The sequence below is a fragment of the Colletes latitarsis genome, chromosome 7, assembly GCF_051014445.1.
Source record: "Colletes latitarsis isolate SP2378_abdomen chromosome 7, iyColLati1, whole genome shotgun sequence".
In the NCBI taxonomy this organism is placed as follows: Eukaryota; Metazoa; Arthropoda; class Insecta; order Hymenoptera; family Colletidae; genus Colletes; species Colletes latitarsis.
Window position 1 is genome coordinate 21720330 of NC_135140.1, and position 17434 is coordinate 21737763.

The following is a 17434-nucleotide window of genomic DNA, read 5'->3' on the forward strand; positions in this document are numbered from 1 at the left end:
AAACAAATTCTCCCAAGCACTCTATACTAAGTAATTAATAACTTGACGCACACGCGAGATATTTGTACCAAAATTTTTATACGCTTTCCTGAAACCCTTCTGCGCGTACGTACCAAATCTCAAACGTCTAGGTCTCGCACTTTCGATAATATTAAATCCTAACGATCGAACGCGTTCGCGTCTAATTTAAAAATTCCTGAAACTGAAATGGGTGCATCGTTTTCGACAAGTTTGCTTATCAAACTGTCCCTGGGATTTCCGAGATATCTCCGCGCGCGAATTAATCCCCGGCACTCTCCCTTATCTGCTGTCGACGGACGTTGCACCGTGGACGGGCCGAAAACGCCAAAAAACTGCTCGTCGATCGTGTCCGTTTTCATTAATATCGGTTGTCCCATTCATGGACGCGGTACGATGAACTCCGGCCAGACACCGTCGGCCACTCAAATGGAGATCGCGCGCGTATGCATTATTTATGGAATTACGTAAGACGATTTTTTCGAGGCCAGAATTATTTCCTTGGACGCCGGCAGCTTTTTTCTCCGGCGTAAATCGACGGCTCCGTCGGCCCGGAGTGTCGTCGACCCGTCTCGGCGATTGCTTTCAGCGTCTGACGAACCCGGATTGTGTCTGGAAATCTCTGGATAGTCATCTTTTTCAATTTTTCGAACGTTCTTTTGCTCTTCTCGAGACTCGTGCAGCCACGATTCCAGAAACTGGGGCAACTTCTCCTCCAAACCGAGACACAAAAAACTCGAGGCGGAAATAAGTCGAATCCCCCGATTGAAACTCCCCTTTTATAATCTACTTTTCGTACAAACGGCACTTTATTCTTTGGGGACTACGACCAGAGACATTAATTTATAATACCATTATCAGAGCAACCATCGACTCGTAAAGATTTCTATAAATATAAATATAAATTGAAAATTTTCGGGTCAAAGCGTTGCCTGTCTGGTACCTCGACGGCCTATCCACTAGCATGGGGTTATGGACCACATGCGGGCCACGGGCAGTGCTCATCTGGAACCCAGGATCAGTTATTTCGAAATCGTGATCGTTTCGCGAGTTTAAACCAACAATGCCCGCTTAAGATCGATTCTTCCAGGGCGGAGAACGTTCGGTTACAGGCTCGTTAACCTCTTTCATCCCGCGATGACTTTAACGGAGCGCGATATTAGCTTCCACGAGCAAAGGGAAAACAAAAAAAAAAGAAGAGAAAGGAAAAATGAAAGGAGAAAAAACGAACGAGAAGCAATCCTTGGCGAAATCGGATTTAATTTCGCCCGGTGGTCCCTTCCAGCAGGCTGGAATTTTTTTTCTTCGTCTCGGTGTGTTCCCGGCTGTTTGATATTGCGAAACGTTGAAGTCTAGCGCGTTCCCGAAGCCCTCGTAACGAAATAATCCAGCGGCGATTCAATTTTTCGCCGCGGGTCCCTTTTCAAGGCCGCTCCCTTCCGTGGAATTTCTTTTCTACCCTTCTGTTTCTTTTCCGAACCGCCCCCCGCCTACTCTCTGGGTCTCCTCGTCGGCCGCCAGAAACGGGAAACGCCTGAACTATCGATCGAATTACGTAACTGCAGCCAGAGGAGAGGTAATCTCGTTTTTCTAACGAACTTCCTAGCGAGCGAATGTCCCCCCGCGTTCTGCCGAGCTGCGTGCCCGATCAAGGTCGACTCTGGCCCTCCGGAAGGGCTTAAAAAAGGGAACTACGATTACTGAATTTCAGTAGAAACGTCCGATAGGAGACCCCTGAATCCCCAGACAAGAGAATCTTAGGATCGTCAAGAGTCGGATCAGTTTTTACACGATCCTCGTAAATCACTGGTTCGAGGAGGAGCGTCAGTTTCCCACGTGCTAGCAGCCGTGCATCAAAAGTAGAAAACGTTGTGCCGGTTACGCTTTCTCAGACGTTAAACGGGAATAATATGGATTACACGGCTAGCTAGCGGTCGCTTCGTATTTATTATATTTCCTGCATCGGTAATGACAATGAACGGGAGTGGATCCTTCGCTTTCTCGCTGCCTTAAGACCGATCCACGCCGATCGAAACGCGCCTAGTAGCCGGACAGTCGACCCTCGAGAAGTTTCGAAACGTTTGCCCTTGCTTCGAGGATGCTTGGAACTTTAGTCTGTTTCGCACCAACCGAGTGGCGAAACCACCCTTGAAAGATTTAACTGTAAACGATTCCGAGTGTGCAGAGAGTAAGAAAAATAGAAATAATCGTATTCTAACTCCCCTAGACTTAGAAACGGGGTTACTTCCGGCTTTCGAGAGGCTCCCCTTTTCATCGAGGTTTAATTTTCACCCTTATCGCGCGAGGCTAGAACCTAGCAACCCGGAAGACCAGATCCGACGACCGACGCGAGATTTCAAAAGTAGAATTCGAGCGGTCTCAAGGAGGAGGGGGCTATAGTAGGCCGTAAAAAATAGCGGAGGACCGTGCGAGGAAGGGGGTCGTGCTCGATCGAGGGGGTGGCGTGTTATTGCGAAGCGATCCGGCGAGGCCGGCCGCGCGCATATCAATAAATAACCGTAAGGCAACGTTAACAACAACAACGATACGTCGCCTATCATTCCGTGCTTCTTTACCACCTCCCCCCGACGGCCACGCCACCCCAGCCCCACAGGGGGTGGTGCACACGTAGGTACAATCGATTGCGTCTGCCAAGCTTTTACGCCGGGGAGAGAAAACCGGCGAATCGACAAATTCGACGGCGGCGCGCCCCCGTCTCCGAGGAGGGGTCGCTCACCACCGGCCCCGTCCATTTATATCTTCGTCCTCCACCTCCGCCCCCGCCGCCTCCGACTCCGTCTCCACCTCCCGTCGTGTCCTCTCCCTCCCCCTCCCCCCTCTTGTTCTCTTCTATTTTTTATTGCCATTTTTTTCTTTTCTCTCTCTCACTCGGTTTTTTTTTTATTCCTGGACGAAAGACGAAGCACCCCGTTATGCACGATAAAAAGTTTAATGTCAGAGAAGACGTCGCGGGCGATGGGGTGATGGCGGTGTCCGTGGTGGGGGTTTTAGGGGTGGGTAGGCGCGGGTTCGACGGCGGCGGAGGCGGCGGAGGTGGAGGAGCTGGAGGACGAGGAGGAGGCGTAGGAGAGAAAGGGGGGAGGGCGGGAACCGAGGGGGTGAAAGTGCCCGGGGATCGTAATGACTCGATATGAAACCCGGGCAGTGCAATTTCTTTCTTCTTCTGCCCTTTCCTCCCTCCCCCGCGTGTCTCGACCGTCTTCCTCTTTTTTCATCGCAGTATTTCCCCATAAAAGCGGCCCGGCATAATAAAAAGCGTTATATAGCTGGCACTGAAAAGTAACGCGCGTCTCTCCTTCTTTTTCGCTCTTGTGTCCGCGCGAGAACGCGCCCGCGCACACGCACACACACACACACACACACGCACGCACGCACGCACACAACCTAGCAGAGATAGAGTGAGAGAGAGAGAGGAGAGACGACGTCGACGTCGACGACGACGACGACGGCGTAAGGTCTTTTACGGCCTTATTTGCGGAGACGTAAAAATCGCGAAAATCAATACGGAACTTCTAACATTAAATATTCAGGCTATTGACTGGGCGGGGCTGGGTGAGCCAGACACTCTTTCGTACCTGAGAGCTTTCTTCCGTCGCGGGAAAACCGTCTCTTCCGCGATCGCGATACGTCCTGCGAGCCCTAGAACGTCGAGCGTCACTTTCATCCTTCCACCCTTCGAGGCTTTTGACCTTCCTGTCCCTTGGAGGGCCAAGGTTGAGGGCACGGAGACCGGAACCACGAGCCATCGACTCGACGATACGTTTTCGGTCTTCGTGCTCCAGCCAGCAATCTCCAAACATTTTGCAAGGAGAAAAAACGTTTCTTACTACGAGATAAGTGGCAGGTTTTACCCTCCGTGATCGACGATAAGCTGCACTCCTCGGGTCACGAATAGTACTTTGTGTAATTGGAAAGGACGGACGACGGTGGTTGGGAATAGTCTAAACTTCTACCAGAGAAAAAGGACATAGTTTTTTCAATCATTTTTGGGCCTGCTTCGCTCAGGAACTATCGATACTACCCTCGTTTTGATTAGTAACTGCCAGTTCTAAGCTAATTTCACTTAGAGACTGTCTATTCTAAACTAGATTCGGTTAGAAACCTTCAGTTTTATCAATTTATCAATTTCACGATGATGCCGCCAGGGAACCACTAGTTCCAGACTGCTTTCAATTAGAAACTACCAACAATAAACAATGGTTACTTGCAATCTACCAGTTTCAAACATAATTTAGTTCGAAGCGATTAAAGTTATAAGTCCTAAAACTGTAAAATTGAAAACCGGATTGGCGCACCTTCTACAGTAAAATTAAATTATTGTTTCGTTAATATATTTCATAATTGCTTTTTAAAACAATGCATTTTTGTTTTCTACAATTTAATTTAATTCGAATGGTTTGATATTTTTTAATTTAAATTTTGTACGCTTTATTTACCAAAGCAATGTACAAAAATAAATTGAAAGTAAAAAATTATTTCGTTTTAAACGAAAAATTCAATCAAATTTGCTATCGTTTGTTATTTTTGGCAGAAACGGAATGGAAAACAATGAGGAAAATTTCAAAGAAACATTTTTCTCCAAAAAAGCACGCGACGAGAATCTTAGATCGCGATTCAAAAAACTTTTAGCAAATTTTAGTGATTAAATTAAATTTTCCACAAAAAGCAACGCGTTTTCTCTTTCCAAATATCGGTAAACAAGAACACTAGCCCTCGAAAATGAGCAAAACTTATTCGAACAGCAGATAACCAATAAGAACACAGGAATTCGGCAAAGTATTACAATTACTCATTGCTCATTGCAAAATATATCATATTTCGTACTTAAAACTTAAAGTTTTAATTAACGGGTAACGGATAAACGGTTGTTTATCTTTTATTCGTTATTCGAAACTTTTATCCGGCTGAAAGGCTTGCCGGTTTTTGCGTCGAATCCACAATTATTATATCTTGGTGAAAATCGTACCGTAACCAGGAACGATTACAATTAAAAGCGTCGCGATTATTGCTTTGAGAGGGCGCGGGAATTTCGAAAATCCTTTTAATTCGTCAACGCTACAAATATATAGAAAACGATTAATATCTTTTGAGGAAAATAGAATATTTGATGCGGATTCCGATTAAAAACGATTCGCCGTGTGTGGGGCGATCGATCTCGCGGCGAGAATTTTCCGAGAGGGAAACCGTGGATATTCGAGGTTCCTTTTGACGGAAACGCTGTTTGATATATGAAACGATTAACGGTTTAACTGAGCAATTATTTCCGGGGAAAAGCGCAATAACCGTCGTCCTTTCTGTAACCAGCAATCAAATTCGACGTTCGCAGTTGGTCGAATTGTTTCGAGTACGTTGCGAAAAATCGCGGACGATTCGACGCGCGAATTCGTCAATAACGTTTTCGACGATGCATTCTGCTAACGTTAATGCCATCCCCGTGTGCTTCTGGAGAATATTCGTCAGGAGGAAAAAAATGCTCCAAGGCTATACTTTGCGAATTATTACCTGACACGTCGTTTCGATGCTCTTCCCAGCCGAATAAAATTATTCCACCAAGATAATCGACTTGGGGGTTACAGACATTAATTGGATCATTTTCTCGACTCGTGTAACAAATATTCGAACTCCATTTTACCGTGGAACTGTAATCAGTTTTATTTCATAAAATTTTCTGTCTAGAAATTTATTTCTTAAAAGTGAGTTGAGGCGGAAAAATGTAAAATATAAAATATTCTTTTGAACGCAGGGGTCAAGACGGAACGAAGAAATCTTGGGACGTTTTCTTAAAAATTTTCTTGGCTGTAAAATCCTTTTCTCGCGCATCGTAAAGCGGAAGCAAAAAAACATAACATGGGCAGAACACGTCTCGGTCGGTTAAAGGGTTAAGGAATAAATGATTCGCAACGAAAACGAAGCGGGCTTTTTGCGGCCGTAACAATGCCGCGGCACGAATTAATGTGCATTCGGTTGCTTCATTTTACTTGCATGCAAAATTCCATTGTTGTTCCGTAGAATAATTTTCAAGGAATTACGCGAACGCCGGGCCCGCCGGTGTACGCGAGTCGATAGAAACCAGGGGAACGAGTAACAAAAAAAAAAAAAAAAAAAAAAAAAGGCAAAAAGGAAAAACGTAGAGAAAGGACGGAAAAAGAACTCGAAAAAAAAGCTAGCACGAAGTAGAGAAAGACTCGATTTATATTTCGCGAAATAAAATGTAAATTTGAAGGGAGAATCGCGCGGACGTGTTTCGTGCGGATTACAATTAAAGCTCGCGCTCGAAAAAGGAAAGCTTTTTTTTCGGTGTCAATTTGAAATCATTTTTACCGATCCAAGGATAAAGTTTTAACTCTTTCGCGGTTCCCTCGTTTACGATTCTTTTATTACTGCTTGGAAATCCCCCTCCATCCTCTTTGATTTTTATGTACTTTACGGGCTTGATGACCGATAAAGAATTGGGAATATTTGTGATTTTTTGGCTGCTGTAATTCGAGTTCAAGGGATCAAAGTTTCCCCCAGATTTTGAAAATTTAAAGTTGGGCGAGGATGTTCCATTAAACTCTAAATATAAAAAATACCTTGCACAGGATAAGAACAAAGAATATCACAATTATTATCCATATTTTGCAAATATTCTGGGGCAAGTACTTTGTTTTTGCAATTAGCAACACTTTCCTCTATGCTCGATTGAAACAAGGCACGGTTTATTTTTGGAAACTGTGAAATGTAAACTGTATCGGTGAAGACCTACGGATCCAGGTTGAAAATATTTTAATTAAAACATTTGTTGTTCACGTTGCTCGTTACGACCACCATAATCTACTATTTAATTCATTCTAACAAAATGAACCGTTCGCGTCGTTACTTTTATTTATATACCGTGATACCATTTACTTATCTGGATCATAAAAATGAAAACAAGGGTTAATAAGACTCTGATAGATCATTGTAGCCGGCGTGGCGTCGAATTTCGCCTTTTTGCTGGCGAAGAAAGTCAAGAGAGATCGGCATTGAAGTCTCCCGGTGACGTCCAAAGGAAATTACAAGGATAATGGAGGAGAATGCATTCTTTTGACGCTCGAATTATTGCGTCAGGCGTGCGTTTTCGACTCGGGGAACGGTGAAAATTCACGCGTGGCTCCTTCGCGACGAGGAAAGTCGATTTTCGCGATACACGGCACGTTTTCTGGCGGCGTACGCGATATTTGTCGATAATCGCGACGACAAAAGCCCCGACTGAGCCGCGCTGATTTACGAGACTGAAGCGCAGAAACGGCACGACGCTCTGTGTTTGAACGCCGATAACAAACAAACTAATAAACGGAACGAAGCGGCAAATTCGCGCGGAAGATTTGGCCAGATTTATACACTGTTTAATAGCGACATCGGTATTTTTCCAAGTAAGCACTCTGCATCGATATGTTTATTGCTGCTAAAACCGTGGCCGTCCTGCAGGACAACGAAGTATAATCTAATAAATCCGGGATTTGCACGCGAGATTGTACAAGCTGGCCTACTGGAAACGCGTTGATATTAGTGTTAAGGTTGATAGTATTGTAAGAATTAAAATTTGAAATTCCATCTTTCGATTCATTCTATCTAAGGCAAACGAGTTCGAAGTAGAAACGAATGACGTAAGTTTTCAACGGCTCGAAGGATTCATTGACTCGCATACTTATTTATATCCGAAGTGACGATACAGAATGCGTTAAAAAATAAAAATGGCGTTTAGACGATGCATCGAACGAACCAGAAATGCATTCGCATCGACGGTGTAGAGCGTTAATTCGCTAGATGACACGTCTCTATCGACCTTCAAGTTCTTCCGCTCGTCTCTGTTTCACAGTAACCAGATTAACGTAAAATGAACAGGTGGGACACAGCTCGAGAGCAAAATTACGATCAAACCGGTCGACAGGATACTGACGGAGGATGTGTCGTTTTATAAATGGCGTGTCGATAAATAAAATCACGATTGACAGAAATACCAGTCGTTCGACGGTGCTTTAAATACGTAGGCGTGAGAAGCGGTTCTTGAATCGCTGCTAAAGCTTGCTTCACACTTGAAATTAATCTCTCCTAAGAACCACGTCGATCGAAATCTACGGAACTTTGTAGAAATTTCGGGGAAAATGTTGGCAGTCGAGTCGGACAAAATTTTTTATTCGTTTGCGTTGCACTCGTGAATTAGAATCCATCGACAGATTTTTCAAACCGAATCAAGTCCAAAGCAAACACTAGTTAACGAATTTAAAATTTTTATTCGCTGGTCATGAATAAAATGATTAGTTTAATCATCGAACGAACTAAAATTTTAAAACAAAACTTTGGGCGAGGATAGTCGTGTTCCAAACATGTCGAGCGTAACTTTAGTCGTTTTCTCTGGCTGAAATATTTCAGCAGAAATTATGAAAGTAAAATGGCGGGCATAAAATGATTCCTTCTTTGGTATTTGGAGGGTTAAACATTCGTATAGCGGAGATTCTGCTGTATTTGGATAAAAGTCTGGCTATCTCTGGTGTGTGACTAGCTTTAACGGGCGGCAAAAAAATCCCAGCGGCCAGAGAACGAGAGAGTAGCTTGTTCGTCGAGTGCTTCATTGACTTTCATGACAGATCTGCGCGTGGTAGCTGGCTCGAGCGTCGGAGCGGAAATACATATTTTATCGGCGCTATTCGGAAGCGCCGCTTAAGAATTCGATCGTCCAGTAAAGCTGGATTCACACTATGTGGAAACGTGCCTCACGGTGGCATCGTGTAAGAAAAGAAACAAACGGAGCTTAATTTTTTCGGTTATAAAAAGGGCAAAATTAAATTTATATTTCAATTAAAGAAAAATCTAAGAAAGACCTCCATAGAGCTGGCTACCAATCTTTATCAAATGCTTGGAGTGCAAAGGATTAATAAGCAATTATCTAAAATCTTGTAGAAAATTTCGCCAATAAACGCGTTAATAATAACTCAGCTAAACGATGGGACGATCAGTGTGAATGGAGCTTAATCCGATGATCTATATTCGGTGCCGTAACTCGGTGTGCACAGGTGTAGCATGGGCTAATTTTGGGGTATAATGAACGATGATCGACGTGCCTTCGCGTGCCCTTATCACGACCCGTGAATTAACGCTATCGGGTCCTTAATTACGGACGTCCTTGATTTCCCCGTGTCCCTTGAACTCGGAACGTTTGTCAAGGTTGATCGTGCCCCGCACGCGCAACCGGTTTCGTTCATTTTAATGGTCGATTTGCGAGCTTCGGAAGTTTCGAATCCGATCGTTCGTTCGACCCTCTCATTAACGGCGACCTCTTGTTTCTGCTTTCCAGGTGGTTCTGTCAGCGTGCAGCACGTACTTCGACACGATTCTGTCCCAGTACGAGGAGAAGGACCCGATCGTCATAATGCGTGACGTGAAATTCTCGGATATCAAGGTCCTGGTCGAGTTCATGTACAAGGGAGAGATCAACATCGATCACGTGAGTGCCTTTTTACCCTGCAACGTTGCGTGTTCCGTGTCGTGCCGAGCAAAAACTACGGATATGTTGCTTAGGAAACGAGCGAGTTACTGGCTCGATTCGCTCGGGGACCATCAATTATACGCTGAGATCCAATCGGTAGCTACCAATTTGAAACTTGTCTCACGCGTGAACCATCGGGTTTAGACTTGGACAAGTTAGACGTCAAGTTATACTCGTCTCAAACTTGGGCTTGACTCGGCTGAAACCGATTAGTATCACTCTTGTTCCACCATCCTGCCTTTCGACTTTATTTTCCTGAAAAATCCACCAGTCTAAGCACCCATTGGAACCCAAGAGCCGATGCTTGCGTTCCGAAATCACCTAAATTTCCGGGCGTACAAAGTCCTCGTGTTCCTAAAAACATCAAGAGCGGCGTATACGTCGAACAGTCGCGTTCACAAAGTTGCTTTCCAGCGTGTTGGTTGGTCGCGTACAAAGAGACGTTCGACGCTGTCTGAGAAACGTTGTTTCCCCGGGCCGGGCTCGAGTGGTGAAATTAAAACTGATTAAAGAAATAAAGCCACGGGGAACGCGCTCTTCTCCGGTCCCTTTTCAGACTCGATAGACGACTTATTTACATCGTGGACATTATGAGGGCACTTGTGCCTTCCCGCCGCGGGATGGAAAAAGTGTCGCGGGGAACGGGCGCGGGAACGTGGCTGGCCTCAATTTATTAATAATTGAAGACTCGTGCCTCTTCGAGCTTCGAACCTTGCCTTCAAAGCGACCCGGACTCCCGGAGTTCCCATTAATCCCTCGGCAAAAATCGTCGCGAAGATGCAATTTGTTTCGCGGCGCGCGGCACCAAACGGTTTCTTTCCTCCCGCTTGGCTGTTACGAGAGGACCGCTTTGTCGGCGATGGAAACGATCCACGGTGAAAATCGAACCGGCTGATAAACCAATGGACGCTCGCTAATTAACGATCGAACCAAGTTGCAAGTATTCCAAGACTTCCAAAGATGCCCGATACCCAGAAACAAGATAACAGAGCAAATATGCTTTTAACCCCCTTGCAGAATCTGCATGGGAATCGGTTTTATCCTCGATTTTTGATTAAATGGCGAGTCTCGAGCTTGGCTCGCTATTTCTCATCTAGCAATCGTCAGTTTTAGATTGGATTCCGTTGGAATCCTCCAGTTTTGGTTTGTCAGCTCTCTATACACGAGGTGCTATTAACTTGATCGCATTGCAGGCGAAAGTGAGAAACATCGAGCGTGAATGAAATAGAGAGAACTGTTCACGAGTAGCGAACGTAAGCAAGGAACAGTTGTATTTGCTTCGATATTGCATCTGCATAACTTGTAAATCGAACGTAAATTAAACGCAGACGCAAAGATTATTATGTCCGGGTAGTCTTCAGGCTCGATTTAACAAGAAATCGCTTTTGCCCCTCCCTCTCCCCCTGGATTATCATTTTTCGTTAATTACGGAGCTATGCATCGCGCACAGGTGTGGTTCTAGCGCGGACCAACGCCGACGGGGAAAGAAAAAGCCCCCAACAATCCGTATCGCTCATTCTTGCGTCGCGGAAAAAAGATAAATTACGCTCGGCCAATGAGCACCGGTTAATTAACTAATAACGACCACATTCGATCGATAGCAACCGTTCGTGGGCGCGCAAAAACGATACGAAGCAGGTAATACGCGGGGAAAAACAGACTGTGTAAACTTAGGAACGAGTGCTCTCCCGTCGGAGAATTTCATCGGAGAATCCTGGTGCATTTTTGATGCTGGGAATTCCGTGTACGCTCGCAATAGCGAACCCGTATGTTAACGCTAACATATTTATCGTGGTATGCCGGGCTTCTCTTTGCTTTCGCGATTTTCTGCTTTGACATCCTCTTGCTTTCCTTTCTGCTTCGGCGGAAACATTTTTTATCGCGAGAAGAATTACAAGCACATTCGATTAACCATCGCCGGTTGTAGGCTAATTCCGGATCGAGAACTAATCGATGGTTCGTATGGAAATCGTTTATTTCGAGTGTCTTTCGCTTAAAACCAACGATATTGCATTCGTTTGGTTTGGTAACTATATTTTAGACTATGTCGAGCTAGCAACCATCGATATCAGACTTGTTTCGCTCCGGAATCCTCGGGTCTCGGCTCGCGTTTGTTTAGGACTCGCGAAGTTTGATAAAAGATTCGTTTTTCGGAAAAAGTTAGTCGATTAATGGGTTGCAAGAGTGTGGGGAACCGAGTATCCAGGTTGGAAAGAGGATCCCCCATAGAAGAGCTCTTCCGGGATTTCTATTCGTGATCAGGCAGCTTGGATTCTCGCGGAGCTTTCTCCTTGGCCACGTTTCGTCCGCGAAAAATGCAACAAACGGTCGTCGTGCATCACGAGCGAGCGCGCGGATCCGCTCGATCGCCGGAGCTTTGCGGCTCGATCGGATTTGCGTGACGCGGGGGACCACCGTCGCTTTTTCCGCCGTCTCGGCGAGAAACGAAAGCGGCTGGTTTCTGAAATACACATTATTCCCGGTCGCGCTGCCGGAGACGCTGACCCACATAAGCATTTTTCCAATTCCAGCCGCAGCCGATAGAAAGCCGCCTCGCCGTTCGTAGAAAGTTCCCATATTATTTAGCATTCTCTCGGTCGCGCCGGCATTATTGCGGTGAAAATTGGCAAATAATAATTGGACCTATTCCGCCAATCCAGCTGCCTCCTCCACCATCCCTCCCACCGCCCCTCTACCCTTACTTCTACTCAATATCGACTTTTGCCTCATTATTCGCCGCCTACAGCGACGCACCGTGCTCTGAAATCGCGGAAAAGTTGGCCGGAATCGGGAAATTTTCACTCCCGAATCGGCGCCATTTTGTCGTAGTCTTACAGCTAATTCTATAAACTAATTATGTTCAAAATTGCTCCACCCTTCTCTTTTGTTTTCCATAACAAATTTCTGTGACCTCGAGCGTGGGTCCCACGACTCCTAAGGCCAGCCCTGTAACGTGTTCAACTCAAAAGATAGAGAGAGTACGAAAAGTAAAAGTGAAAAGTCGAAAAGAGACGCGACCAATATTTTTCGATACTGTGTCCGGCTGAAAAATTTTATAAAAATCGAACGCGTTGCAGTCGTAGGGGGGGTTGATGTTCCTGGTCGGTTCTATCGCTAGCTCGAAACAGGCCAACCCCGGAGACCAGAGTCCCGACTCGGCGAGTTTTGCGCGCGCAAATTGAAGCCACCAGGATTAATGGAATCACTAATTTTTACTATTCCCGCGTAATCGCTTTTTCCTCCAGCTTTTCCGTTCCTTCCACCGGACGGGAGGGGCGGGGATGGCGAGAAATAATTAGATTTACCTGGCTTCGCCCCGACAGTCCGTGGAAATTTCTTACGATCTTTCTCCGTGGCTCCGTCGAAGAAACGGTCGGTACGCTCGCCGGTTAAAATGGCGGGGGCTCGTGCCAGAAACGCTGAAACGACGCGTCCGTATATTATTCCATTTATGCTCGAACCACCGACGGGGTGGGGGGCGGATATTGAAAGCAGCACGGTTAAATGTATTGCTGACTGGCTTGGTAACTCTTGCCAGAAGCAGTTAAACCACTCGGGCCAATGTCGGGCGAAAAAGAAGGAACTCTCGGTACTTACCTTGATTAGTCGGGAGGATGTGTCTACATCGTACGGCGGGTCACGGAAGTTTAGGATCCGACGTGGGCAACGTCGAAAAGAACGTACGGGACTTTAACCTTAATAACGTTTATTACACCGCCGAGGTACAAAAAGATAAAACACCCTATTAATTTCACAACTTTTATACGACGCTACACTTAAACTGTATTTATCGTATACGCGTCTCTGTTCAACTATTTTATATTCCGTTGAATTATCGCGGTAGCACTTGACATATATTCAGGCAAAACGATGGGACAAGTATTTCAACATTTTTAAATAGAATTTATTACTTTCGCGCATCCATAGTTGGGAAGCAACTTATAATGGAAGTTTCTGTACTATTTACAAAGTACATGAAGCTTTCATCGAATTGAAACTCGTAAAAATGAACGCCCGTAGACACGACAGTTTTCTCGTGAAACACGAGACCACCAATTTCTCTGACGTTTACCAATCTGGGTGTACGTTCGTTTTTCCAATTAATTGCATTTTCCATCTACCTGTTGCCCAAAGAACAAGCAAATTCTGGCAATTCTGGTCTCAGAAGCAAGACCTCCGTTTGTCTGGGTCTAGCCTCTGGGAGGGAAGCTCGATCTTTTTGAAGAGTTTCGGTTCCTTCTCGTGATTAAAGACGTCCGTTGATCCTTGCAGACGAGATTGTCGTCCCTGTTGAAAACCGCGGAGGATTTGCACATCAAGGGTCTGGCCGAAGTGAGCTGGCGCAGCGACTCCTCGCAGAACGACCTGAGCAACAGCGGGCACAGTCCCGGCGCGGCGCCTCCGGGCGTCGAGACGGTCCTCAGGGAAGGGGACGCCGACGAACCGCCGCCTCCGAAGCAGAGACGCAGAGGGCGTCCGCCCCTGGACGATCCACCCTCGGCCCACGACGTCTTCACACCGAAAATCACCTGCATCACCGGAAATGTACGTCGACTGTCACCTTCAGACCTCTTCGTACCCGTTTAATTCATCCGCCTACGAGCCCTGAAACAATGGACGCGTCTCTAGAAATTAAATCCCCAACAACGAAGACTTATTTAATTCGAAACAAAGTTTAACGCTATCTCTATACGAAATGAAATTTAATTTTTTACTCCCACGAACCGTTTCGAAATGTATTTATATTTAAACTGACGATTGTTTCGACCTAAATCTTGTCTTCGCTAAAGAATTCTTGTCGCTATAAATATTCAGGGAAAGAAACTGTGCCAGATATTTTTGGGATCCCAAATAAGATCAAACCCAGAAAAACTTGCTCGGAAAGTTTTCTCATAGAATCTCACAGTCGCTTTTCATTCGGATCAAATATTAGTTAATTTATGGCTGAATAAATAAACATGGAATAATTTCTTTTCTGAGAGATTAAAGTAAACTGCACACGACAGAGAGACTTAAGGCTTAATATATCGCAAGGGGATGAAAGATCGGTCCTGAAAGGACTTTGTGGACAATTTTCGATGCGAAACCTAGCAAAAATTACTCGACACTGTTCGCGGAATCGATCTTTTTTTTACCTTTGCGACTGTATATCGATCGCGATCGAACGTTTGCTGCTCTAACGCGTCTGTTCTAACCTTTTCGATTTCCCAGGAGGAAATGATGAGCGAGGGTGGCGACCACGAGAGCTGGGACGACGAAATGATGATCAACGAGAGTAACGAAACGCCACTGCCGGTTGTAAGAGACGCTTATATCAGTTCCAAATTAATTTATCGGCTCGTTCCGTAAGTCTTTGTACTTTTTTTTAAATAAACAACCATCGTAACTCACGATACAAACTAGTCTCAAGGAAAGAACCCTGCAATTTGTTCGTATATTAGTAATATAAAATGGGGGGCTAATTTATGGAAGAATTTTGCGAGCAAAGACTTGGGAAACGACTCGATATAAACAGGGTGTTTCCTTTAGAGTTCAAGTTCCTTTAATCGTTGTACGCTACACTAAATTATAAACGTACTGCTAAGACCGAGGAACAACGAGGTCGCAACGTTCATTAATAAACATGAACTAGATGCTCGGGACGATATAATTGTTCAGTGATTTTTCTATCGAGTAATAATTGCAACAATTATTGTTTATTTTTAGAATCGTAGATTACGAGGTTTCATAATCGTCTCGTTTTTAAAATAGAATACTGTAGCTTCATGATTACTCTGATCTTTTTTATACCATCGTAATTATTAAAGGAAACACCACCCTTAACACGCAGTGATTTTAACGCCCGTTGTCGCGTGTTGCAGCTATCGTACATGTCCAAGGATGACAGCATATGCGATCAGGAAAAGAAAGGTACGTTAGTACTAATTAAGTTCAACGAACGTTTTGGAGAAGATCGAGGGATACAAATTGAATATGAATTGTCGTTTGTTGTTGCAGTGTTTTCCACGCCCTCGAATTCCAACGCCACGAATCCATCGATCCCCGAGCAATTCCGAGACGTCGTGAAGATGAACGATTACCTGACGACGGGACGCCGCCAAGAGTTCTGGGAGGAGCCGTTTACGCGGCGCGTTATGGACGCCATTAAAAGCAAAGAACTGGAAATGAAGACTGCCGCCGAGATACTCGGCGTGTCCTACGGAACCCTCTATGGCAGATATCGCGACAGTTATGGCTGCCTGAAACATCCGTATAGGTAAATGGAAGAACACTTTCGATCCGCCTTTGTCGCGACCGGTTGCTGCCTTCTCTCGTGCTTTACGAGCGTATCTCTCGTCCGCGAGACCAGCTCGTAACTTCCACTTTGAGGAATCCTTCGAAACGCTTCAGCGCCAGGCATATTTATTTATTTCATTTATAAACGTCTGCGAAACGATACGGCTCTGGATGTCGATAGTTTTGTCAAAATCAGAGATCGGGTGATGTCCCTAGCCAAGCTAGACTTTAGATTCTGTTAGAGAGGTTGCTCCGAGCAGCAGGTCCAACTAGTCTTAGAAATGCAATCTATAAAGAGCGTGGACCGTTTAGCTGGTTGTTCCGATAGAAAGGAGAGGTTAAAATCGACGCGTATGGTTCTGTTGATAGAGTAAGGGACTTCTGGTCGGAGCCAGGTCCGGCAGACGTGCTGGCGAAGCTCCGGAGGAAGGAGATCACGTTGTTCCGCGCGGCAGAGTTCCTGAACGTGACCGTCCATACGTTGGCGACCTATCTGTCGACGCTGCAGGGTCCGGACAGGATTTCCCTGGCCGGTGACCTGAGCGTTGCGTCCGGTCAGGTCGACGGGAACAACGAAACGCCGGAGAACAACGACTCGATGAACGACATCTTGCAAAAGATAAACGCGAACGCGGCCACCACGGGGACGCTGTCTTCGTCCACGTCCATAAAACGAGAGGGCGGCGGTTACATCGACGTGCCGACGGCGGTGCCGAAGGCGGCCACGTCCGTGCTGGAGAACAACCCGGACATCACGATCGTGAAAACGGAGAACACGCCGCGCAAGCGGGAGTACGCGAAAGTATCGAACACGGAGAACAACAATGCGAAGCTGATGAGCGGAGGCGCGGTGAGCGAGGTGACGCAGCAACAATCGACGCAACAGCAACAGCCGTTGCAGCAACCGTTGCAGCAACAACAAAAGATCACCGACCAGCTGTCGTTAAACAACGACAACAGCAAACCCTAACTATTCAGGCCTTATCTGCAGCCGGCGAATCCCCGTGCACCGAGCGTTAGCTACAACAGGTCCGAGCTGTGCCCGCGCAGTTTCTACTCGAACGTGTTTACCCGCTTCCTCACGAATTTTCATTTGAAGTAGACGACAAAGGGGGGAACCGCGCGTCGTCCCGTTTGCGAAGAAAGACCGTTTTTTCCATTCGTCGCTGCCTTCTCCTCCCAATCGTTGAACACTCCGCGCACGCCAGCAGAGAGTAGCTTTTAGACAATCTCGCGTGTACTGATCGTCCTCGTGGCACCTGGCCGGAGTTGCATCGAGGACGGGAGAGGTCTATCTCGAACGCTAGAAAAGATATCCCGGAGGAGGATACGCGTCGTCGACGACCTTCGGCTTCTGCGCGATGCAACGCCGGCCGGTCGTAATATACATATATTTTCCGCGTATAGAGAAACAGAAGAGAGTGTGTCCGAACCGGAGAGCGATTCCTTCGTAAAGTTAGTACCTAGCGAAATATATACAATCTGTATGGTTATTCGTTACTTCAGAATTGGTTCGCTTCAAATCCAAGTCGTCTGGTAGCCCCGACCGAGCGTATCGGGACACGTTTTTTGGCCTTCGGGAACAAGGAAATAGATGGAGGGTGGGGGGGG

The 17434-nt window shown here is 45.9% G+C and overlaps 1 protein-coding gene across 9 annotated transcripts in view; it reads left to right on the forward strand.

The window, feature by feature from the left end:
* Positions 1-17432, forward strand: part of LOC143344207 (uncharacterized) — a 99501-nt gene extending 82069 nt beyond the window's left edge. For 8 of the 9 annotated variants that reach the window (XM_076770048.1, XM_076770042.1, XM_076770040.1 and 5 more), the window contains 6 exons: positions 9356-9505; positions 13820-14092; positions 14759-14845; positions 15409-15457; positions 15545-15803; positions 16193-17432. In XM_076770048.1, coding sequence (XP_076626163.1) covers positions 9356-9505; positions 13820-14092; positions 14759-14845; positions 15409-15457; positions 15545-15803; positions 16193-16793 — 1419 coding nt within the window. In that variant the 3' untranslated portion in view covers positions 16794-17432. The remainder of the gene's footprint in view (positions 1-9355; positions 9506-13819; positions 14093-14758; positions 14846-15408; positions 15458-15544; positions 15804-16192) is intronic. The other variant, XM_076770049.1, reaches the window with a different exon arrangement.
* Positions 17433-17434: the final 2 nt, after the last annotated feature.